This window comes from Hemicordylus capensis, chromosome 17 (assembly GCF_027244095.1).
Source record: "Hemicordylus capensis ecotype Gifberg chromosome 17, rHemCap1.1.pri, whole genome shotgun sequence".
Lineage (NCBI taxonomy): Eukaryota > Metazoa > Chordata > Lepidosauria > Squamata > Cordylidae > Hemicordylus > Hemicordylus capensis.
Window position 1 is genome coordinate 9,562,782 of NC_069673.1, and position 26,178 is coordinate 9,588,959.

The window sequence follows — 26,178 nt, forward strand, 5'->3', positions numbered from 1 at the left end:
TCTAGTCAAGACATTGTGCCCAACTGCAGCGTACTTAGGCAAACTGTGAATCTGGCCCCATTCCCCCTGGAATCTTATGGACAACTGCAGCCGGCGCTAACATTTTTAATTAAAAATAGAGTGGAGACGGGGAGAGACGAGAAAACAGGCCATCTTGTACATATGGCATGGCCTCGGCGGTGCGGAAACATGCTATCCCGCAAGCCTCACCCAACCCAAAGGAGCCCATTCTTTTGTGATAAAGCATTCCAAGGAATCTGTAAACATCTGTTTGCATGCTTCGCCGTGGCTGGTCAGACTTCAAGGCTTGAATAAGGACTGGGGACGGTGGAACCAGCATCGCGGCAGCCATGACAATGGGGCCGGTTGGCCCCGGGGAGCTTTGTTTGGTTTTCTCCAGTCTCAGTTTTGAACGGCATCAGAGAAAAAGGTTGTGGGGTGTGTGTGTGTGTGCAGGGGGATGGCAAGATGATGGGGGAAGGGGAAGGGGAAGGAAGGTCAGTTGGAGTTAAAGCCTTTTCTCTCCCATTCATGTGGTAATTGGATGTCAAGCAGAGATCAGTAAGGTGGAGGCCAGCCTCTGAGCCTGGGTTAAACTGCTGCTCAAAGAAAGCAGGAGCCCAGCCTGACAGAAGCCTGTATGTCATTACGGCTCACAGGAAGCCTGCCGGCTTCTCCTAGGACAGGCACTTCTGTTCCAATTGGGGGGTGGAGGCACAAGCCCTGCGCTTCCCCCATTCACAGGCCCGCTGAAAGACACTCCACAAAGGCGGAGGGCGTTCAAACAATGCCAGACCCCCGTCTCGGCCTTCAATAGGGGGCTCTAAACAGGCGTTTAACCTTCAGAATGGCTGAAAGTGATCCTCAAAAGCAGCCTGGCCTCTCATTATAGCTGATCCGGAGGCCACTTGGATGGCTAGAAACTCCTCCAGCCAGGAATGGGCTGCAGCCCTGCGTCCGTCCTGGTTACGGCCAAGAATGGTTGCTTTGGCAGAGCCTTTCCAGCTCACAAAACGGTCCCATGCGAGGAAGCGGAACTCTGATTATCCCTCTGCAAAAAAATTTTTTTAAAAAGGAAGGGCCCTGCCTTTGGTTTTAAGTGAAGCGATTTAAGTGGTTTACGTCACTTTGGTTTTAAGCAGGGCAAGGTCCCTGAAAGAGAGGAAAACCTTGCCAAGTTCCAAACACTGTCCACCTACGGTAGAGTTGCCATGCCCCATGGAATTTCGGGTTTCACTCGGATTTTAAGCATCTCACCCAGATTGCTTAGCCCACCCAGATTCGCCCGGGTTTCAGCTTTCATTTAAATAAATAAAAAAGAAAGCGAAGCTCTAGCCCTTGTAGAAGCAGAGTTATGAAGCAAAACGTGCAGTCACTCTTCTGCTCAGAAAATTATTTGCAAACCAATTTGCATAATATGCAAATTAGGCACCCAGATTGGGAAATCCAGAATATGGCAACTCTACCTATGGTTGCTTCTGAAGTGTCCCTCATTTTAGATTTCTCCAGGATTTGGAGGGGTTGACATACCCTGAGTCAGTTTCACTGAGTGATTTTAGTCCTATTAGATTAGCCTAGCGTCTAAGAGGACTAGAGTAGATTATATACACTTCAGTACATTGTAGGACTAGAATACATCATTGGCTATGTTGTCTGTACCTGTTTTTGTGTGAATGCCTGCCTACACATGTGTTCATGTTAAAGATTAACCTGAGTACACATCCCTCAAATGCACTGTACAAAGAGAAAGTGGACTGCTGTCCATGAGCTGAAGTTTTCATTTTTGTTTTCTGGTCTTGGACTGTAATACATTGAATCAATCAATAGATGAGTTGAATGTAATGTGTGAATAACTGTACGAGCATTCAGAACTCTGTGTGCACCCACTGTACAAAGATGATGATGATTATTACTAATTTAATTTATATACCATGTGACTACAAAGGCTCGAGAGCAGCCCCATCCCAAGAAGAATATCTTACAGTGCTCACACATGCAGTCTCCCATTCATATGCAATCAAGGCAGACCCTGCATAGCAAAGGAGACAATTAATGCTTGCTACCAAAAGACCACCTCCACCCCCCCCCAAAGAGCTGGTCATGTGGCATATAGGTTCTATATAGGTATACAGGTTGTGATATATAGGTATATCCTGTGGTATATAGGTTCTGCCCAGTGTTGCCATAGATCAGGGATGACCTTCCTGAGATTCTCCAGCTGTTGTCGAACTTCTTCTCCCATCATCCCCAGTTGCTGATTCCAACTGTGTTCCAGTTTCCTTTTCAGGGACCACCCTTCACTATGTCACAACCAACCCAATTTGCCCATTGGCAGAGTGAGGGCCCCGTTTGAAGCATACACCAAAATTTAAAAAAAAGAAACCCACAACAGCAGGCAAAGTTTGAAATCCTCTTTTATTAGAGACGAAGATTCCATTGTTTCCCCTAGTTCCATAGAAGGAATTACAAGCCATTGTGTCTCGACATAACAGAACATGTCATGTGACAAGGATGAGAAAGCATCGGAGGCCAAAGACAAATTTGCCATTCAGATCAACACATGATCACCAAAGCGCACCTCTCTCTTCTCCACTCCCTCCCTAAACGCGCACACACACACATGCACACACGCACACACATACCCCTTGCAGCACCATCTTCCCTGAGTAGATGTTGAAACGGCAACAAACAAAAAGGAGACAGTGGATTTATTGTTCAAAGACACAAGTGGACTTTCAAAGCAGTCACTGGGACAATCAGAAAGAGATGCTTTAAGATGGGCAAACATTTACCAGGACACATCCTCAGCTGGGCAAGGAAAACAGTCTCAAGGAATGAACATCCTACCTTCCTATGCCCTCTGAGAAAAGCGAGATGGACATTGTTTGTTCGGCCCATCTCCTATCCGAGGTTGCCAGTGTTGACGCAAGATCAATCTCGATTAGGAACATCGGAAGCTGCCTTCTACCTAGTCAGACCCTTGGTCCGTCTAGCTCAATATTGCCTACAGAGAGGCTTCTCCAAGGTTGCAGGCAGGAATCTCTCTCAGCCCTATCTTGGAGATGATGCCAGGGAGGGAACTTGGAACCTTCTGCTCTTCCCAGAGCAGCCCCATCCGTTAAGGGGAATATACAGTGCTCACACATCTAGTCTCCCATTCAAATGCAAGCCTTTGCTTAGCAAAGGGGACAATTCATGTTCATTATTACAATATCAGCTCTTGTGATAGATTGTAAGGGAGCTTCAAGTTTGGGGAAACTGATGTTGAGTGTCGGGGCAGGTTCACGGTATTTTGGCCTGGCTCCTGGCTCCACATCCCTGGCTCCACATGCTGCCTGGCTCCACATCCCTGGTGGTGGTCAGACTCCTTTCAAAATCAACGCTTGCAAGCTTCGAAAGAGCATAGGAGGTAAGGAGGAGGGAAGGTTGCCAACACTCCTCCTTGTGCTTCTAACAAGCTTTGCAAGGAGAGGCACGCCTTGCAATGTTTGCAAGCACCTGGTCGGTCCCGGAGAACATCTCCAATGGCCGCCCCTGTGGAGTATGCTGATCCAATGCACTCACAAATCACAAGAGAGCTGATATAACCACCCTGTTGGTCCTCACTAGACCAAACACCGATTGCAGATTGAGTCAGGTCAATCCAAGAGACACAGTCCTAATGGGAGACTGGCCAGAAATCATGCTGCAATCATGGTCCTTCTGTTGCAAATGTGTACCAGGGGTGTCCTCAGGGCAGGGCAAGCAGGGAGACCACCCCGCTCTTTCAATCCCCATGAAAATTAATGGAAAAATTAATGGGAACATTGGCTGATTTGCCCCAGGCCCTGCTCCCTACCAGGGCTCTCTAAGGGGAGCCCTGTTTACAGAACTGTTGCCTCCACTTCTAGGCCTTCTATTCTGGAAAGCTGGTGGAAGGTGATTTAGAACGGCACAAAAAGGAAAGAGTTTTCATAAGTGCCCTTTCAGCTGCCACTGCAATAGAAGAAGCTACAATGGAAATTCTCATTTCTCCTCAAGACCGAGGCTCTGTTCAGACACCACAGCAAACCATGGGTTGTGCTAACCATGGTTTAGAACCCAGCCATAGCTTGCGCTTCCAAACCTATAAGCCATGGCTTAGAGCAGCTTGTCATCTGTTGTGTTCCGCTCTAGGAGCAGTGGCCCTCAACTATAGTTAGTCTGCTCAAACCGCATGCCAAACCATGGTTAGCAAAAACCATGGCTTGCACGTGCACATCAAACCATGGTTGTGATTCTGGTTTGTCAGCGGATCACAAACCTTGGTTTGCCAAACCATCTTTTATGCCATTTCATTGTTAAACTTTACTACCCCATGATGTGGAGTGTGTTTTTCACACCGAGGCACCAGCTTTGGGTGGCATCAAGTCAGCAGAGTGGGAGACACATGGATCTGATCCACAGGGGCACAATCAACCAATAAGTTCTTCTGCACAAACCTGCTCTGAAGTGAATGAGATTTGCCTCAAAGCAGGGGGAGATGGGTTAAGGGGTAGGGAGCTGCTTTTGAATTGTCTTCTTCAACCCCCCAAATATCTTGGCTGGCCGAAATTTGAGTTTCAGTGATTTTTCCCCAGCCCTACCTGGAGATACCAGAGATTCAACCTAAGACCTTCCGTTTCTACCACAGAACATCTGGCTACTTGCACCATGAATGTCAAGGAGACTTTAATGAACTACCAATCAAGGGTCGGAGTGAGAGGGATATAGCGTTGTTCTTCAAATTTGTGTGAACCCTTTATAAGGCAAGCACAGGCAGCCTAATGCTATTCATGTGGACACAACCTTCTTAGATTTTCACTCCTGCAAATCCTTGGGCCTATCCTCCAGTTCAGCTTGCTGATTCTGTCTGAAGCTGTTCCTGGAGATTGCCACCCGTTCCAAAGTTTGAAGCAACATTCTTTGCCATATCTGGCCTTTCAAAACTCTGGGCTTGCTTTCAAGAATCACCTGGGGACTGGCCAATTCCTGGAGAGTCCAGGCCCCTCCTTGATGGCTGCAACCCTCCCTCCAACACCAGAGTCATTTACGTGTGTGAGTGAGGAAGAGAGAGACAAGCTCACACAGGAGACCGCATCATCTGGTACAGAGAGCTACAGCTAAGACCCAAGAAGAGCCAGAGAAAAAACTCATTCTTGGCCAGCCTAGAAAGCTACCTGCTAAGTACATAGGAACATAGGAAGCTGCCGTATACCGAGTCAGACCATTGGTCCGTCTAGCTCAGTATTGTCTGCACAGACTGGCAGCGGCTTCTCCAAGGTTGCAGGCAGGAATCTCTCTCAGCTCTTGGAGATGCTGCCAGAGAGGGAATTTGGAACCTCCTGCATGCAAGCAGGCAGATGCTCTTCCCAGAGCGGCTCTATCTCCTACAGGGAACATCTTACAGTGCTCACACACATAGTCTCCCATTCATATGCCACCAGGGCAGACCCTGCTTAGCAGAAGGGACAATTCATGCCTGCTACCACAAGACCAGCTCTCCACCCTGAGACAGGTGGGTGGCCTTTATAGGAAATTGATCCGACACATTCTCTTTATAGCAGCGGTTCTCAAACAGCCTCAAAGCAGTAGAAAAGCCCCACACACACACCGGAAATGGAAGATCACCGCCATCAAAGGTCCCTCCCCTATGTCACCGTCTCGATCTGTATTGGGGAGGGATTGTGGCTGCTATTTACATAAAAGAATAATTTTTGTTTTCAAGCAGGGTTTCTCAACCTGGGGGTCTCCAGATGCTGCCGAACTACAACTCCCATCATCCCCCACCACAAGGGTGACTCATGACCACAAGGGTGACTCGTGCGGGCCTGGTATAATCAAGAGGACTCATGCCTAGCCCACTGCCCAAGGAACAGGCGGGAACACATCATAGGCGAGTGGAAGTTGCTTTATATGGAGTCCAACTTGTCCAGTATTGTCAACTCCAACCGGCAGCAGGTTGCAGGTCGAAAAAACCCTTCTCTAGCTCTGCTTCTTGAAGACCATTTGATCAGAGATGCCAGGGACTGAACTTGCAGCCCTCGACATACAAAGCTTGTGCTCTAACCTCAGGCCTGCTGGGTCTGGCCAAGACCCGTCTAGTCCACCTCCAGATGCCTCTGGGAAGCCCACAAATAGGAGATGAAGACAGACCCCTCTCCTGGTGTTGCTCTCCTCCAACAGGTATTCGGGACATCCTGGCCTCTAAACTTGGAGGCTATCTACCCCCAGCACAATACCCTACCAGTGATTGTTGTGGCTGTCTATCTTATTTTTGAGATTGCGAGCCCTTTGTGGGAACAGGGATCCATCTTGTTTATTTATGTATTGTTACTCTATGTAAATGGCTTTGGAAACTTTTGTGGGAAAGGGGTATATAAATATTTGTGGTTGTTGGAGGCAGCCAAAAGCTATCCAGACTAGTAAGCTTTCACAGACTTGTGCCTGATGAATTGGTCTGAGCCCCCTTTTCAAACCATCCAAATTGGTGGCCACCACCACATGCCACGGCAATGAGTTCCACAGACGAAGGATGCACGGCACGACAAGATGCTTCCTTCTGTCCGTTCTAACTCGCCTACCAGCCAGTTTCATCAGACAACTCCTAGTTCAAGGGTTGCGCATGACAGAGAGGAACGCCTGTCGATCCACTTTCTCCACACCACGCATGAATTTTACAAGCCTCAATCATATCCACTATTAAATGCCCCAAACCCTGTCGCCTTTCCTCATACGGAAGATGCTCAAGCCTGTGGCTCATTTTGGTTGCCTTCTTCTGCATTGTTTTCAGCTCTGCAGTCTCTTTTTTGAGATGCCACTGAGCTATGGCATCTACTGCAGCAGGACACCCTGTCTCAGAGGAGACCAACCTGCAGCCTTCCAGCTGTCGGTGGACTACAACGCCCATGGCCCACCGCTGCAACTTATTGCAGCAGTGGGTGATGGGAGTTGTAGTTGGCCACCCCTATCCTATCTAAAACACAAGTGCACTATTGATTGCTTCAAGTGACAGCATAGATCCTCCAGCTCTGATATGCTGTGCAATGCACATTCCCACAAAGCGTACACATTCCCTCAACCAGCAAAAGCACAGAGGTAGGCTCCAACCCATAATTTAAGCAATCAATTTTAAAATAAACATGCACAGCTCCTCACCAAGGAGGCATAAGCACCAGGTAGGAACCTTTAGGAGGGAGGTGGGGTTCCCGTAGGGATGCAATTATTGGGGTGCCCAAGTCCAGGAACTGACAGTCGGTGCTTTTACTTCAGATGTTTTTAAAAGCCCTGTAGAAGAAAGTGGGGAGTTGACACACAAAAACACATTGCAGTGCTGTCAGCAGGAGGAGAATGCAGGAATCCACTGAGTTTGCATTTCCACAGACAGAACTGCAAAATAAGCAGTAGATCCGTCTCTTTTCTTTCTTTCTCGATTAACAAAAACTGGCAATAAATTAGAACACACAGACATACGCACACAAATAAATGTCCAGCTGTGAAAAGTAGAAAATAATCATTTCCCGGGGGTGGGATTAAAAAGCCGAGCCATGGTCGCCAACACACACTCCTGTTATTCCGCCACTCCCTTCCCTTCCCGCCCACTCCACAAGCTAACGATAACCTTTTAGCAGCCAGAAGGAAGGAGGAAATCCTTCCCCATTATATACTTTTTTAAAAAAATCCACCTTTTTTTCTTTTGGTTTTGCTAGGATGGCCTCTGGAAAGCAAGTTGGATGGCTTGAATGCAGCATAAGCAGTCTAGCCATAGCTGCCTGATTGGAAGGGATAGGAAGCACCACAGCGCCTCCTAGAGGTGTCCCCAAACAGTGCAGCCCTTGTTTGTCTCAGTGGCTTCGGCCGGGAGAGCGAGCGAGAGAAAGAAAGAGGGAAGTTTAACAGAGGGCCTTTGAATTTGGACCATCTGGCCGAACATTCATCCTAGGGCAGGGGTCCCCAGATGTGGTTGGACTACAACTTCCGTCGTCCACGGCCATGACAGTGGATGATGGGAGTTGTAGTCCAACCACACCTGGAGACCTATGGGTGTCCTAGAGGAATGAAAAACACACCATGCACCCGTTCCTAGGGTGCAACCTTTCCACGAAACCGGAAAAGTGGGGGGGGGGGGGAAGCGGTAATGTTTCTATGCTTTGGTATGCAACCTTTCCAAACCACACACCACCGTCCTCTGTAAATATTGACAAAATTTGTAAAGAAAAGTTGCTGTGCCTTTTATTAACTCGTTAACCCTTTACGACTCCCCCCCCAGTGTAACCCCGGCCCTCACCCCAAAAGGGGGCACCGAAGTGACGAGAAGAGAGGACGCTGTCTTTATAGCTTCTCTTGGCCTGCTTTGATCCTCTTGAAGACCTCCTCGTTCAGCGGAAGATATCGGCACTGCCGGGGAGCCAGGTAATAGAGCCTGTCTTTCACCACAGAGGGGTCATAGCCCTCTTTACGCAGGTCCATTTTCTGGAACTTGAAGGTACCTGAGTTGCAGAGGAGAGGAAAGACAATGAAAAAGGGAGTAAGAAATCAAGAGAGACCAAGAAGGCATCTCAAAGCCCCTGGCTGACATCCAGACTAAGTTACTCAGTAGGTCTGCTCCAGAGTTACTTCAAGGCAGCCTTTCTCATGCTGTGGGATACTGGCCAGTGGGCCATGCTGACTTGCTCCAAGGAAGCTTGAAGTAATGAATTGATCAAAGAGCCTGCATTCACTCACTCCTCTACTCCAAAACAAGCAGCAGTCTAGCCTGGTAAGGAGGGAACTCCTCCAGCCTCCCAGGAGCCAGGCCAACCCCTTTGCTTCCTTCCTGGACAGGAACTAGGCTGGGTGAGATCATGTCTGCAAGGTGGGTGCAGGGCCCTGTAGGTAGGAGACCCCTCCAGCCTCCCAGGAGCCAGGCTTTGCTTCCCTTTGCTTCCTTTCTGGATAGGAACTAGGGTGGGTGAGACCATGTGTGCAGGGTCATCTTCCCTACGGATTTCAGCTGGCCTGGTGCTGACGTCTCTCCCCATCCCAGGCTTTGCTGCCCCATGGCCTTGGGCAGGAAGAGGAAACTAGCCTGGAGAGAGGACTGGGAGGTTTGGCCTAATCCCAAGAGACACTATTTCCTAAGAGGAAGCTGGCCCGTTTTCAGAATGAGTTCGAAGATGACAAATAAGGTAAATAAAGTAATAGCATTAATTACCTTACCTCTGTAAGTATGTAATGCATAGCAAAATCCTCACTCCCCTCATCATGGTCTTTGCCACCCCTTTGCTCCCCCAAAGGAGCAGTGAACAACTTGTTTGGGGAACAGCTAGTTGGAGGTAACCAAGGGGTGGCAAAGATCACGATTAGGGGAGTGAGGATTTTGCTCTGCATTAAATATTTACAGAGGTAAGGTAATTTACCTACAGAGATAAGGTAATTTTATAGTCTTGTGGTCCGTGAAAGACATTCAGTACAATTCAATTTTTTTCTTAAAGTCTTCCCCTGCCAAAGGGACTCACTTGTCTTGTGGACTTCGGAGAGCATTCGCAGGAAAACAGGTCGGGCGAACACTGGGAGTGCTTTCCTCATTTCTTCGGCAAAGCTCTCCAGGTCACAGGAGTTATCAGGGTCCACCACGGCAGCCATTCCTGCTTTCCCTTCAGTTCCTGAAGCATACAAAGAAGTGCAAATGTGCTTGCTTCCTTACCCTCAGCAAGGCACTTACGCCTCCACAGCAGATTATAAATTAGGAAGAGTAGTTTAAAAGGGGGGGGGGGCACTACAGAGACAAAGGAATGAATGGGTTTATCCTATTCCAGGCTCAACCAAAACCTCTCCAATATGGTAAGGGTCTGGGAAGGACCCAGACTTTGGACAGCTCCTAAGGGAAAAAAGGGTTCAGGACTCTGGATAGCTCCAAGCAGGACTACAAGAGAGAGGTTGCTCCGGCAGCTACTTGGACAGGACTGCCGTTTTTGTATGGCTGCAGTCCTCCAGTACAGTGGATTAGTCCTACTCAGTTCTCTGGGGAAGGCTTATATGTTATTTAAAGGGAGCTTGCTTGATTTGCTAAGCGCTGACTTCAGTCTATCTCAGGCCTGATCAACTTTGCCCACCCCCCGCCAGCTGTTTTTGGACTACAGCTCCTATAATCCCCAGTCATAGTGACCAATAGCCAGGGATTATGGGAGTTGTAGGCCATCATATGCAGGAGGGCCAAAGTTGAGCAGGCCTGGTCTCTCTTATCCCTGAACTATATGCCTTGTCCCCCAGTGGGGGTCCTAGATCAGGGCTCATGATGTTTATGTATTGTTCAATTTGTATACCGCCTTTCATAAAACTTACTCCCAAGGTTGCTTACTGGGAGCGCCCCAGGTGCTGAAACCCCAATGGCCCTGTCCTGACTTGCAAGATCCTGATTTCCAGGGATGAAGAAATGATGGCGCCAGGGGTGAAGAAATGTTGGGTGAAGACTGGCATTAGCCAGACAAAATATTTTACTCGTCCAGCTATGTTGGTTGACATTGCTCATCAGGACCTTTTTTTCACTCGCCAGGCATCATTTTTCACTCGTCACAGACTAGTAGACTAATGGATTTCTGCAGCCCTGCCGATTTCAGTACAGGACACAGAACCAGAACCTTAAAGGTCAAAAAACAATGCCTTCAATTGGGCTTGGAAACCAACTGGTTTCAGACTTTAGCACCCACCCACCCCAGCAATCTCAAAGCAAAGAGTAGAGAGAAAGATCAGAAAAGAAAACCGAACCCCTCGTCACCAGTTACCTGGCACCTCCACTCCGTAGACCACCACGTCCGTCATGTTGAGGATGCGGCTGAGTGTCCCCTCCACCTCCGTCGTGGAGACGTTCTCCCCCTTCCAGCGGAAAGTGTCACCGGTGCGATCCCGGAAGTACATGTAGCCCAGTTCGTCCATTACGAGGACATCGCCTGAAGGGAGTTGGGAGGGGGGAAGAAAGACCCCAGAATAAGATGGCACTTCAGTGGTCTACAAACAACTCTTTCGATACCTTAGAGCAGTGGCTCCCAAACTGGGAGCCTCTAGATGTTGCTGAACTACAACTCCCATCAGCCCCAGCTACAATTTATTGCAGCGGGGGCTGATGGGAGTTTGAGTTCAGCAACATCTGGAGGCTCCCAGTTTGGGAACCACTGCGATAGAGTATCTTACCACTGGCGACCTCTAGGGGCCCCCAAAAATTAAAATAGAATAGAATTTCCCAAGTTCAGATCAGACAGGGGAAAAATTGGCATCCCTGATGAACGTATTGGGAGCAGCTGGGTAGAGCCAGGGAGCCAATTCTGTATTCAGAATGAAACACAGTAACCACAGACGGGGCCTTAGCTCAGTGGAAGAGCATCTGCTTTGCATGCAGAAGGTCCCAGGTTCAATCCTGGCAGCATCTCCAAGTAGGGCTGGGAAAGACCTCTGTCTGAAACCCTGGAGAGGCACTGCCGATCAGTTAACAGTCCTGAGCTAGAAGGGCCAAGTTTCTCAGTATAAGGCAGCTTTCTATGTTATATTATTTGGGGGTGGGGTTATAGCTCAGTGCTAGAGCAACTTCTCCGCATGCAGAAGGTCCCTGGTTCAATCCTGGCAGCATCTCTAGATAGGGTTGGGAAAGACTCCGGCCTGAAACAATTGTGAAGCCACTGCCAGTCAGTGTAGACAATACTGAGCTAGATGGGCCAATGGTCTGACTCAGTATATGGCAGCTTCCTGTGTTTCTACCAGAGGATTCTGCTTTCCAAGACGGGCTAAAGGGCTATAAACTGCAGTATAAGCAACCCATTGCTTTTGGTTTAATATAGGGATTTCCCAACCTTCGGTTCCCAGATCTTGCAACTCCCATCACCCTCCAGTTGCAACAGCGGGGGTTGATGGAAGTTGTAGTCCAACATCTGTGGACCCAAGGTTGGGAACCTCTGCTTTAGTAGACCACAGTGGGCAAGAACGGTCAATTGCCTGACTTGGTATAAGGCAGCTTCATAGAATAATATAAAAGTACATCTGAATCTGAAGAGAAGAAGAGGACGACCAGTAGCAAGGTGGATGGACTCGATGACGACAGCAATGAATGCACCACTGAGAGACCTTCAAGGCCATGTTGAAGCCAGATCATCCTGGAGAGAATCTCTCTATGTGGCCGCTAAGAGTCGACACCGACTTGATGGCACTTCATCAACCAACCAATCACATCTGAATCTGCCCCACGCTCAAAGGAAATGGAGAACAGATGCCCCAGAACTGAGAAAAACATCTTTAAAAATAAAATGCATGAAAGAGGCCTCACCAGTTAAATAGGCAGAATCGCCTTTGTTGAAGACATCACGGGCCACCTTCTTATTGTTGGCCTCATGGTTCAAGTAGCCGTCAAAGCGTTGCAAGGGATCGCTCTGCGTGATGCGCCCAACCAGCTGCCCAGATTCCCCTATGGACACAGAGAGATGGAATTAAAATGGAACATCTGGGAAGTGCCCCATGGAAGTCCCATGAGCAATAGCAATAGCAATAGCACTTACATTTATATACCGCTCTATAGCCGGAGCTCTCTAAGCGGTTTACAGTGATTTAGCATATTGCACCCAACATTCTGGGTACTCATTTTACCGACCTCGGAAGGATGGAAGGCTGAGTCAACCTTGAGCCCCTGGTCAGGATCGAACTTGTAACCTTCTGGTTTCAGGGCGGCAGTTTTACCACTGCACCACCAGGGGCTCTACATCTGTGGAGGAAGATGTAGGCTCTACATCTGATGAGGAAGGTGATGGGAGGAGTGACGCTTCCTGCGTGTTCTGTCACGCCTTCCTGATGCCCTCATGGGCTCCAAACAGTGTTCCCTCTAACAGAGATTCCCAGATGTGGTTGACTACAACTCCCATCATTCCCAAGCAAAAGCCATTGCAGCTGGTGATTCTGGGAGTTCTAGTCCACAGCCTCTGGGAATCCCTGTTAGAGGGAGCACTGGCTCCAGTTCCAACAGAAGAGGTCCCCCTTGCACCAGAAATGTGAGGAGCAGTTCAAAGAAGGCCTCACTGCGAGTGGCCATCTCCATCCAGCACTGGGGCTGTGAGGTGGGGGATGCATTGCAAATCGACATTGAAGCGTCCGATACACAGTTCTCGAATCGACTGTATAACGTTACTGCCGATCAAAATATAGTGTCGTATTGTAGGATACTGTTGTGTACTGCATCATTTTGGATGCTCTGCTTTGTAATGGCTGGTCATGGCCTGTGATATACTATCTATCTAGTCTACATAATTAACTAACAACTATTGTTAGGGTCACACAGTCCATGAGCCAGCTGGGGTGGCCAGTGCCATCTGTGGGGACGAATGCTCACTGTGATTTTTGACAAGGTCTGTGCCCCTTGAGATGGAAAAGAGAACCTCCGGAGACACACACACACACACACACCCCTGCGGCAGCGCCCCCGGAGGCGGTAAGTTTCAGTTTAAATTTTTTTTATTTTATTTTCTATTTTAAAAGGTAGAACTCCTGAACCTGAACTGAACCAGGGGTTGTCCGGGTGTGCACGAAACAGAACATGCCGGGTCTGATTCGAGTCTGGTTCGGACTCGAACCGAACCGGGCGTACCGGTTTCGTGCACGTCCGTAGCCCCAACATGGGGATTAACCAACTGAAACGTCGTCATGCCCTGACTCGAGGACATTGGAGAGGAGTGGGAGGCAGGCGGCTTACTAGAAAGTGGGGAGGCGCCTGAGGAGGAACAGGCTGGTGGTGTGAATGGGGAGATAATTGAGACAGGCCGGGGCGAGTGTTTGGCGTCGGAGGGGCCAGCAGGGCCGGCCGATCTTTGGAGAGAAGGGTCAGGATCTGTGCCAGAGTTTGAACGGCCACTATCTCCTCGAGAACGCCGACGGGGAAAACAGCAGCGGCAGGTGAGGGAACTGCGGAGGAGTAGTCGGCTGGAGAGAAGACAGGAGCCGGGCTGAATCTATGGCGTAGAGTGTTGATGAAGTGCCCACGGCTGGTGACCATCAATCAGGCAGCCCGCGCCTTGAACAAACGGCTGGAAACAACGTGTCCAATCTGCTTGGAGTTTTTGTCAGAGAGATGGTGACTTTGGAATTTGGGCTTCTCACCCCTCGCATCTGTCATCTTCGTGAGACTGTTAAACCTGAATATTTAGCAGTAAAACGGAAACCTGAGCTACTGGCGAATGTGTCATATATTTCTGGCCAGCGTTGTCCGTCGGGGGAGCTCGTGACAAATGGAACCGATCTGTCGGTTCAAAGACACATGGCTACATCCACTCAAACGCCTTTGGGCTGCAAGCTTTCACATGCAAAATTGGAAGTCGGCGCCACTAAATGTAGTGGGGCTTACTTCTGAGTCAACATGCATTGAGTTCCCCAAGTGCCGTCTACACCAGGGATCCTCAGCCTGTGGTACTCCAGATGCTGCTGAACTACATCATCCCCAGGAACATGGGAGTTGTAGTTCAGCAATACCTGGAGGGCCACAGGCTGGGAACCTCGCTCTGTGCTACTGTTACTATCCAGTCTCACCTGGTTTACACCGAATGCAGAGTCCGTCAGGGCCCCGGATCAATTCCATGGTGTCCTCGTTCACTCGAACCAAGTTGATGGGGTAAACGCCGGGCACGATGCGGCTGTTGAAGCCACAGGCACCAAACTGTAGCAGGGAGAATTTGGGAGCCGTAAACTTCACAGTGAACCTGCTGCCAGCCTGTGCAGACAATCCTAAGCTAGATGCACCCATGGCCTGACTCGGTATAAGGCAGCTTCCTCTGTTCGGTGATCTCATAAGCCTGCTTCCCTTTGCAAAGCAGGCGAAAGAACAGCCATCGTCAGCACCAGCAAGCAGACGGCTTCTTACCTTGTTGTCAAAGTTGCCCACGCTGCAGTTGCACTCGGTGGCGCCATAGAATTCGGCGATCTGGGGGATGCCGAAGCGGGTGGTGAACTCCTTCCAAATGGAGGATCTCAAGCCGTTGCCCAAGGCCATCCGCACGTGGTGCTTCCGTTCCGCCTCCTGTGATGGCTGGTTCAAGAGATACCGGCAAATCTCCCCAATGTACTGAATAATCTGAAGGAAGTGGGAGAGCACCCTCAATATGGGGAATACAAGATCCCTCTTTTAAATATCGTTTCGCCGTATAGACCTGCCTTTCTCCTTCTCTTAGGGCAGGGCTGCACAATCTCAGCCCTCCTGCAGATGTTGGCCTACAACTCCCATAATCCCTGACTATTAGCCACTGTGGCTGTGGATTATGGGAGTTGTAGTCCAAAAACAGCTGGAGGAGGCTAAATTGAACAGCCTAACTGGGGTTCCCAACTTTCTTCCGCTGTTGGAAGATATTATTACATTATTATTATTATTTTTACATTTTATATCCCGCTCTTCCTCCAAAAAGCCCAGAGCGCTGTACTACATACTTAAGTTTCTCCTCACAACCACCCTGTGAAGTAGGTTAAGCTGAGAGAGAAGTGACTGGCCCAGAGTCACCCAGCAAGTCTCCTGGCTGAATGAGAATTTGAACTCAGGTCTCCCCGGTCCTAGTCCAGCACTCTTAACTACTGCACCACGCTGGCTCTGGTACACAAGGCATGTTCTTTGTAGCTGGTATATTTCTCTCTATCTGCTTTTTTTAATTTTTTAAAAACTGGTTTTTTTGCAAAAACTAATGGCAAAACTGTTTCACACACACTCAAAGAATTCACACCACACACACACACACACTTCATAAGAAGAGTCAAGATTCCTGTATGCAGACAGACCTAATTCAAGAGTCCACCAGAACATCCGCTCTCAAATGCCCCACTCTGCCCCACACTCCCACTGGGTCTCACCCCTGTCTCACCGTACAGTTATACTTCACACAGTCTTCCCAGAAGTTAGAAGCCGAGAACTTCTTGCGGATCACCACTGTCATCCCATGCAGGAGACACTGGCCGACCCCAACTATGTTACCTGGGAGGGAAGAGAGAGACCAACATTACCCAACAAGAAGCCTAGGTAATCAAGAGGATGATTTATGAGCAGAGGTGCACCTAGGTAATTTTGGAGCCTGGACCTCAAGGCCTTTGGAGGACCACCTCCCTTGAAAATGTAGCATCATCATGCTCTGCCGGGTGACCACACCACCCGGGACAGACCAAAGAAGATTTGGGGGGCCCCAGGGGCTGTGGAGGCCCTGGGCTTTGGGGCCCAAAGTCCAGGGGTAAGAACCCCTCTGTTTATGAGATGCAGAACTTTCCAACTCTTGGTGCCCATTTCCCTGGGCCAATCTACACAAAGAAAGTCCCGTTTCTTGTTCGCACCAGAAAACACAATATTGGATATCAGCGGGGAATCGGAGATGGCTGTGGTGTGCCCACGCTCCCAGTTTCCGGTCATGTGAACCCAACATTTTCCGCCATGAGTGGTTGGCAACATGGTTTAACTGGGATGGGGCGATCAGTGTTTGGAACTCGGCTTACCCATCCTGCTCAAAGGCTGGGTTGCTTGCGGGGCGGATCTAAGGTTGCCGAAAATGTCTGGGTTCACAGGGCCAGAGGATCGTTTCGACGGCGCAAATCAGCCCATGGGCTACAGGCAAGGGTTGCCGACTCTCCCAGATTGGCCTCTCTAGGAATCAGCCTCTCTGGGAGTCTCTAGGAATCAACATCAGTCTCCAGTTTCTTGAAAGCCCCCCTGGAGCTGTCCATGGCTTTGTAGTGTGAAAAGGGTTGGCAAAAATATTTGTGGGGTGGGGGGGGGTAGAGCCTGCAGAGATCGCTTCAGTCAGAGAGCTGGTCTTGAGGTATCAAGCACAAATTATCCCCTTTTCTAAGCAGGGTCAGTCTTGGTATAAATTTAGAGGAGAGATTACATGTGTGAGACCTGTAAGATATTCCCCTTAGGGGATGGGAAGAGCAGAAGGCTCCAAGTTCCCTCCCTGGCAGCATCTCCGAGACAGGGCAGGGAGAAGCCGATGCCTGAAACCTTGGAGAAGCTGCTGCCAACCAGTGTAGACAATCCTGAGCTAGATGGACCAAGGGTCTGACTCAGTCTAAGTCTTCCTTGAGTTTGCAGCTCTGTGTCTTTCCCCACCCCACCCCCCACCGGCCAGGATTTAAGGGCTGCTAAGCTGCCTGCGTGATGGGATTACCAGCCTGCAAGGACTGGAGTCTCCAGGAATCAATCTCCAGGTAATTCCTCAAAACAGACCTAGAAATTTTAATGGCTTGCTGATCATGGAAAATACAGGTGGAAATATTATGGAGAAGCCGCTGCCAGTCTGTGTAAACAATACTTAGCTAGATGGGTCTGACTCAGTATATGGCAGCTGCCTACTGTATGTTCCTAAAAAGGTGATAGCATCATTGCACTTAGAGATTTCTCTGTGTTATTACCCTTTTTTCATCCCAGCCCTCAAACAGTTATGGTACAAATGCAATCATTTCTGCACGGAGGAAAGGGTTAGGGTCACAATGAACAAATGGTTGCATGCTGTTCATGGAATAATATTTGGCCATTCCTCCAACAACAGCAATTCATTCATTCATTCATTCATTCATTCATTCAATTTCCATACCGCCCATCCAAAAATGGCTCAGGGCAGTGTTCCAAAACAAGCATTTTACAATCGTTTTTGTGTTTTCAAAACTTTTCAAAGCATCTATCTATCTGTCTGTCTATCACTTTTTATACCACCTGATATATAAATCTCTAGGCAGTGTACCAATTTTAAAACACCCTTGCAAATTTGGCCACTGCGGGCCCGATCGTCAGGACAGTGACTGCATGAGAACTCACTGAAAGCTGAAAATTCTGCAATGCTATCACCACTTTTCCATCTCTAGGGATGGAGAGCTTGTCAGTAATCACAAGGAGCACAAAAATCACCTCCAAATGGTACCAACCAGAGTTCTTGGCTCATACGAAGACCTCTGTATAGGTCTTCTATAAGACCCCTTTATAGATCTCTGTCATGAGCTGGCTCAGGACAGAGGCCTATAAAATCATGCATGGTGTGGAGAAAATTTCTCTCTCTCTCCCTCTAACACTAGAACCAGGGATCATCCCATGAAATAGACTGCATTTCATCCCAAGAAATGTAGGACCAACAAAAGGAAGTACTTTTTCAGACAACACATAATCAGCTTGTGGAATTCTCTGCCACAAGATGAGGTGACAGCCGACAACCTGGATGGCTTCAAGAAGGGCTTGGATCAATTCATGCAGGAGAGGTCTATCAACGGCTGCTAGTCGGAGAGCTATAGGCAATCTCCAGCCTCAGAGGCAGGATGCCTCTGACTACCAGTTGCAGGGGAGTAACAGAAAGAGAGAGGGCTTCCCAGTGGCACCTGGTGGGCCACTGTGTGAAACAGGATGCTGGACGAGATGGGCCTGATCCAGCAGGGCTGTTCTTATGTTCATATATGATGGATATTGATACACTGCTTTTCAACAAAGGTTCCCAAAGCGGTTTACAAATCTATAAATATATCAAATGGCTATCCTGTCCCCTAAGGGCTCACCATGTAAAAAAGAAACATAAGATAGACACCAGCAGCAGCCACTGGAGGGATGCTGTGCTGGGGATGGATAGGGCCAGTTGCTCTCCTCCTGATAAATAGAAGAGAATCACCACTTTTAAAAGTACCTCCCTGCTCAGTTAGCAAGGGACCACTATGCTACACTCTCGGGCGGTTGGAGTATATTTGGCAGTGTTACCTGCTGCATGATACAAAGGTAGGCAGTCATAAGCGATGTCGTCCGGCGTCATACGGAAGCCATTAAACACCAGGGCTGCCATGCGGAAATACCTAGGAGGGGAGACAAGACAGAGACCTCAGGATCTAGACCAGACGCAGCCTCCTTCCAGCAAGAGATGAAAATATCTTCCCCGCAGGGATGGCCAGAGGCATCTTGCCTTCTAAAGAGGTTCATTGATTTGTGGCATGTAGTAAACAGAACAGACTGTACAGCAAAACGTCCAGTTCCTCGTCCAAAACAAGCATTCTGCAGGAGACGAGAATTATGGAGGGTCTTCACTTGCACATACTTTTCACTATTTATGAATCAAAACAGGGGTTGGTTTGTGCAACACTGACGCCGTAACTCCACAGTCAAACCAGTACTGATCAATGCACCCCGCAAAACTGTATTATTATACTTCTCAAAAAAAAAATCCGCCATTTTTCACCCCTTTTTTCAAGTTCTTTTCTTTTTTTCCAAGAACTTTTTCAAGTTCTCAAAGGAGTTGACATAGCAAAAGGCATGAGAAAATGGCCCCTTGCCCCCAAAGGGCTCACAGTCTAAAAAATATAGGTAATTCAAGGAGACCGTTTTTTCCAGTCAGAAGCACACGGTACGAGCGTGCGATGGATTAAAGTCTGGGCCAAACGAACCATTTCCAGTTCAGCAGCTCACGCAGGGAGCAGCAGAGTAATAATCCTGCCATGAGGTGCAGCGTTACAGGTCCATGACACTGTGCCCCCAGCGGGGCGGCCGTCTTCCAAGCAAGCCCCAACGCTATTCAGAAGAGACCATTATGGAAGCCGCCTTTCTGCAGGCGGGGCTGGCCAAAGGGGTTTTTGTGCCCGCCCCGCCCGCTCAGTTAAAATGATATTCTGTAACCGATAAAACTCACGGGCATGCGCCGTAGCCATTTGAGGGGCCTGCTTTGCCGGGATAGCCCTTCAAACGGCAACCACGCATACTTAGTAGCAGTGGGGCACACACTGGGCGTGGATTTCAGTGGCAGCCTTACGGATTTCTGAAGCGGTATATCAATGCTAATATAATAAATCGTCATCATCATCAAACTTTATCTGTTAGCTGCCCTATAACAAATCACCCTGGAGCCACTTTTGGAAAGGCGGTGTATAAATCAAATAACTAAATCAAATAAATAAAGAACAAACAGTTCTCTGGTCGGCTCACAACAACTAAAAGCATCCAATAAAAACACGTAAAAGAAGACAAATTTCAAAACAAAACAAGAAGCACCAAATATTCTGTTCTGTGACTACGATTTATATACCGCTTTTCAACAGAGGTTATCAAGTGGTTTACAGAGAAAAAGTAAATGGATAAGATGGATCCCTGTCCCCAAAGGGCTCACAATGGAAAAAGAAACATAAGGCAGACCCCAGCAACAGCCACTGGAGGGATGCTGTTTTGGGGATGGATAGGGCCAGTTGACAAAAACTAGACCCCTGGATAATAATCAACAACAAAAGACCATCAAGCAAAGTGAGGAGAGGCTAGGCAGACCATCATGGTGGTCCTTATTAAAAAAATAAACAAACAAGCTGGGGGATGGCAAGGAATTCTGAGACAGCACAATAAACATTTGGGAAATCGCCACGTGCACACACACATGCACAGATGAATGCACACATGCAGCTTCTGACCTGCAATGGACTATGATGGCAGCCTTTGGCAACCCCGTTGTGCCCGAAGTATAGATGTAAAACAGTTTATCTGGAAGGCAAGAGGACGGAAAAATACTCAGATTCACGTGCACAGGGGCCTCGACAAGTTGTGATGTTTGCAGTCTGCACCAAAAGGAATCCCAGAATTTAGTCCCCAGAAGTGTTCCCTCTAACAGGGATTTCCAGATGTTGTTGACTACAACTCTCAGAACCCCCAGCTGCAATGGCTTTTGCTTGGGGATTCTGGGAGTTGTAGTCAACAACATCTGGGAATCCCTGTTAGAGGGAACACTGGTCCCCAATTTTAGACCAATCCCAACATTTTGGCTTGGGCACGAAGTTGCCCAACTTCCATACCAAACCCCATCCTCCGGCTAACTGCTTCTGAATAGCCTGGCTCACACAAATCTAGGTTTAATGTGGGACCCACATTAGCATGATTGTGTGAACCCATGCCCAGGTGGTTTATAGCCCGCGATTCCCACCTTGGCATGGGTTCACACAACCATGTTGGCAACCCACATTAAACCTAAACTTGAACTATTGTGCACACGAGGCAGCTGTTTCTTGGGACGTTTTCTTGTGCCCATTTGGGTCTGGGTTCAGGGAGAGTATTTCAGTATGCAGGTTTTTCCAGAATGGGGTGTAAGCCTGCTTCTGTAGCTTCAGTTCTTGCCATGCTTGTATGTAGGCACACCAAGAGACATCTGGGAGTTTTCCACATCTGGCTTTTTTAGTTCACTTCTCCGGAATGGAGGGTGTGCACATATCAGACAAATTTACCCCGAAGTCCTTGCAAGCTATCAGCGAGCACTTCACACACAATTCAGGTTTTTCATTGCACGTTAAGAGTGTAATCCGATTTATAGCCAGGGTAAATAAAAAATCAACTTTTTGTGTCGGGGTTTTTTTGGGGCAGCTTCGAACTCACAGTAAAGCCTCGCAGAAAAACCCAGGTAAAGTCTGCTGTCTGAAAAAGCTCTTGTAGAATCCGGAAGAAAGAGTTATGGCACACAAGAAGCAGGCAGTGGAGTGGAATTAGGAATATTAATAGTCTAATGAAAATATTATGTACAGAAAGGCAAGTGCAGACAGATTTCTATGCTCTTGCAGCTCTTGCAGTTTCTCAGCTCTGTCTAGTCCAGGACTGGACTAAAAAGGAACTAAAGAGCTGGCTTGGATCAATATGAGTACAAATACGACAAATATTTATATACTGCTTTTCAACTAAAGTTCCCAAAGCGGTGTACATAAATATCAATCAATCAATAAAATGGCTCCCTGTCTCCCAAAGGGCTCACAATAGAAAAAAAAGAAACGTTAAGACACCAGCAACAGCCACTGGAGGGATGCTGTGTTGGGGATGGATAGGGCCAGTTGCTCTCCCCCTGCTCAATACAGAGAATCGCCACTTTTAAAAAGGTGCCTCTTTCGTTCAGTTAGTACGGTTAGCAGGATCAAGGAATGGATTAACCCAAAACACCACAGCACCTAGCACAAAGAGAGACAGCACATACCTAAGAATCCTTTGGGTGGCGGACTGGGTGGACGGAAGGATGCTGTTTCGAGGAAAGGGTCCAGATGTTCTGTGCCTGGAGGGACGTCTTCTGCTTTCCACTCACCAGAACAGAAGAGGCGAAGGGATTTCCCCAGGGAAGACTGCACCTCCCGCACAGCTAGGGAAAGAGCACAGATTTCAGAGCAGCACCGTCCAACAGTGATTCCTCGGTGAGCCTCTGCTACCACAGTGACACAGGCATGTCCATTACAACTGCATTTGGACCGGTCATGTTGCTGCACCAAAACAGTGTGGGGTGGAGAGAAGTATATGTGGGAGAACCAGCCTGGTGCAGTGGTTAGAGAGTTGGACTAGGCCCAAGGAGACCCGAGTTCAAATCCTTCTTCAGCCATGAAACTCACTGGATGACCCTGGCCCAGTCACTACTCTCTTGGCCTAGACTACCTCACAAGGTTGTGGTGAGGAGAAACATAGCCATGTACAGTACTCTGGGCAGAGGTGCACCTCGGTAATTTTGGAGCCTAGACCTAAAGGCCTTTGGAGCTCACCCCGCCCAACCGCAAGTTAAGTATCATTGCTACATGCGCGTGCACACTCACACACACACCACACAAATACACACACAGTATTTTTAACACATGGGTTCTTGAGGGCACAAACAGCAACAGAACTCACAAGAACGTAAGAATATAAAATAGGTATGTTTCTAAAAATCCTGGAAAGAATCTAACTTTGTGGACACCGACTTGACGGCACTTAATCAATCAAAATATGTATGCAAATATGCACGAGCAGAGACATTTCAACACGCAACTTAACATATTCCCATCCCACATATTTCTTTCCTCACTCCCTGCTCACACCACCCAGGACAGACTAAAGAGGATTTGGGGGGCCCAAGGGGGTGTGGAGGCCCTGGATTTTGGCCTAGAAGTCCAGGGGTAAGACTGCCTCTGACTCTGGACTCCTTGGAGGAAGAGTGGGATGGGAATGTAAAGATAACTAAATATTCTTTGCCAAGGGAGCTTCACTGATGCCAAGTGATTGAAGGTTTTGGAACATAGGAAGCTGCCATATGCTGAGTCAGACCATTAGTCTATCTAGCTCAGGATTGTCTTCACAGACTGGCAGCGGCTTCTCCAAGGTTGCAGGCAGGAATCTCTCTCAGCCCTATCTTGGAAATGCTGCCAGGGAGGGAACTTGGAACCGTGCAGATGCTCTTCCCAGAGTGGCTCCATCCCCTGAGGGGAATATCTTGCAGTGCACACACATCAGGTCTCCCATTCATATGCAACCAGGGTGGACCCTGCTTAGCTAAGGGGACAAGTCATGCTTGCGATCACCAGACCAGCTCTCCTCTCCTAGCTTTCCTTTTGGAGTCACTGAGGCCCACAATTCGCTTCCGTTTGGATGAGAGAGCTTAGGAACATAGGAAGCTGCCTTCTACCAAGAAGACCCTTGGCCCATCTAGTTTCAGGAAGAGGTCTTTCCCAGCTCCACCTGGAGATGCTGCCAGGGACCCAACCTGGGACCTTCTGTAGGCAAAGCAGAGCCTCCTCCACCGAGCTACAGCCCCCATTCTCTATGCAGTGGATGAGGTCTTAGTCCTACAGGATTCACTTTATTTGCAAGTATACGAACATAACACACCAGACCAGCGTTCTCTCTAATTCCCCCCCCCCAGTGTGCATAATGTGTTTTGCTTTGGGCGGCAGTTTCAAGGCAGTGTGTGTGCGCATGTGCATTCAGAATGCAGCCTTCCAGGTTCAACCTGAGTGGGATCTAAAATTAACTGGGCGGACATCAAAAAATGTGTGAGTGCACGCACACGCGCACGCTTTAGAGGGAACACTGCACCAGACTTCCCAGAGATAGACCTTGAAACCCACATGGTTCCTGCAGACACATAGGAAGCTGCCATATACTGAGTCAGACCCTTGGTCCATCTAGCTCAGGATTGTCTACACAGACTGGCAGCATCTTATAGGAACATAGGCAGCTGCCATATACTGAGTCAGACCCTTGGTCTATCTAGCTCAGTATTGTCTACACAGACCAGCAGCGGCTTCTCCAAGGTTGCAGGCAGGAGTCTCTCTCAGCCCTATCTTGGAGATGCTGCCAGGGAGGGAACTGGGAACCTTCTGCTCTTTCTAGAGTGGCTCCATGCCCTAAGGGGAAAATCTTACGTTGGCTCCCACTCAGCTCTCCTTTCCTCTGTCTCTTCCAAAACTGCAGATGCCCCCCCACTTCTCTCTCTCTCTCTCTCTCTCTCTCTCACACACACACACACACACACACAGAGTATCTGCCCCCTCCCCGAAGCTGGAGGGTTCTAATATTCCCCAAGCCCTCCTGGGTACCACATTCAAACACACAGCAAGATTCCTAACTATCGAGAGACTACCTCCTAACCATGAGTTCCAACTTAAGGAAACAACATCAACCAACCTTTCTGGGCCCAAGATCTGCCTAACAAAAGGAATGACCAGCAAACAGCAAAACCATACAAACGAAGTATTCTGGAAACGACTAACAGTCAAGAAAGAAACAGTGATTCGGAAATCAGGTCCCATCTGCGGGACATCAGCCTTAGCAGGCCCACCCTTTCCCCCCCTTGGAAAAGTTCCTTAAAGAAAAGTTCTTTAAGGAGTGTGTGGCAGACAGACATTCAGCAGGTTAAGTGCCCCCACATCACTGCATGTTGGAGAGCACCATCAGGGTCTCTGTCTTAGAAGCACTTTCTACTCCCACAGATGATGGAGGAGGAAGAGGAGGAGGAAGGGAGAAGAAAAAAGGTTCAGAGGCAGAATGCTTCCGAATACCAGCTGAAGGAAACAAGTACTACTTGAAGAATTGGCACATCAGGGAGAAGACCAGGCTCCCTGATAGGGTAGTTTTCTAAATGTAGGTCCTTCAACCTGCAGCCAGAAATAGTTAAGTACAAGGAGACCCCCCCCCCGAGTCAGAGTGTTCAAACACAGAACACTCTACCCTGTACCCTGAAGTACCACAACGAAGGAACAAACTCAAGTACTGTACTAAGATCCTGCTAAATGTAAACATTGGCCCTGAAAATTAACACCGCAGGACAAAAAGGTACTCCGTCTCAGAACATGCTGTTCCACAGAATACACATCCCTGGCTTCGCCAAGCCACATGGGAGGAACAGCTAGGCTAATGCCTGCCGATGGATTCCCAGTTCTTCCAAAGACGACATCCTCCTACATACACAGATCAGAATGCAACTGGTGTGTGAATGGCTGTTTTCTCCGATTGTGATCACGATTCTTTGCTAACTGCCTTGGGAAATGTTTCCTTGACAGGCAGTACAGAAATCTCTTAAAGAGACATTGAGACGGCTTGGGGCCAAAGCAGGGTTTCTAAACCTTGGGCCCTCAGATGTTGTTGGACGACAACTCCCATACTCCCCAAGCAAAAGCCATTGCAGCTGAGGATTCTGGGAGCTGTAGTCCAACAACATCTGGGGGCCCAAGGTTAAGAAACCCTGGTCCAAAGTATTTAAGAGAATGCCTTCTTCTTCATGAAGCCCACCTCCTATTCAGATCATCTTGGGAGGTCTGATTGCAGTTGCCACCAGCTCGGTTGGTGGCGAATCGAATCCGGGCCTTTTCTAGGGTTCTCTGGGGCTTTGGAACACACTCCCTAATGAAATTAGAGCCTCCCCATCTTCGGATGTTTTTAAGAGAAGTCTGAAAATGTACCTGTTGAATCAGGCTTTTGACTTTAGTTTTAAAGTGTTCCGTTTCAGAGTTTTTAATCTACATTTTAAAATTGTTTTAATCGTGTCCACGTTTTAATTATTATGGTGTTTTAAACTGTACACCGCCTGGAGATTTGTATGTGGGACGGTACAGAAATGTGCCAGCTAAATACATGAATGGATAATAATAATTCTTTTTATAAGGCCATGAATCTGATCCCAACTGGGTTCTCCCACAGAGGCACGTAGCTATAACGGAGTGGGGGAAGGAAGACAGGTCTTCCTGGGCCACCACCGGTGCCCATGTGGCTTCCAGGGGATGCCAGAGGCTCCTGTCCCCAGCCATCATTCTGGCCCCCACCACTGCCCCTGCCCACGCTGCAGCTGGCCAGCCACAATGCAATCTGATCATGTTATTGCGCCCGCTTGCACCCATGTGATAAAATTATTAGACCGCGATGGAGGCTGCAAGACCAGTTCTGCCCTTCTGTTCTCCCCCTGAAATGCCAGAAAGCCGCTGCCAGTC

The 26,178-nt window shown here is 48.5% G+C and overlaps 1 protein-coding gene across 6 annotated transcripts in view; it reads right to left on the minus strand.

Annotated features, from left to right (window-relative positions):
- Window positions 1-2,397: 2,397 nt before the first annotated feature.
- Window positions 2,398-26,178, minus strand: part of SLC27A4 (solute carrier family 27 member 4) — a 45,052-nt gene continuing 21,271 nt past the window's right edge. For all 6 annotated transcript variants that reach the window (XM_053282315.1, XM_053282317.1, XM_053282320.1 and 3 more), the window contains exons 5-14: window positions 21,930-22,088; window positions 20,392-20,461; window positions 18,707-18,798; window positions 15,849-15,958; window positions 14,864-15,073; window positions 14,533-14,659; window positions 12,290-12,427; window positions 10,761-10,925; window positions 9,495-9,641; window positions 2,398-8,486 (exon numbers count right to left, since the gene is read on the minus strand). In XM_053282315.1, the coding sequence (XP_053138290.1) occupies window positions 8,329-8,486; window positions 9,495-9,641; window positions 10,761-10,925; window positions 12,290-12,427; window positions 14,533-14,659; window positions 14,864-15,073; window positions 15,849-15,958; window positions 18,707-18,798; window positions 20,392-20,461; window positions 21,930-22,088 (1,376 nt within the window). In that variant the 3' untranslated portion in view covers window positions 2,398-8,328. The remainder of the gene's footprint in view (window positions 8,487-9,494; window positions 9,642-10,760; window positions 10,926-12,289; window positions 12,428-14,532; window positions 14,660-14,863; window positions 15,074-15,848; window positions 15,959-18,706; window positions 18,799-20,391; window positions 20,462-21,929; window positions 22,089-26,178) is intronic.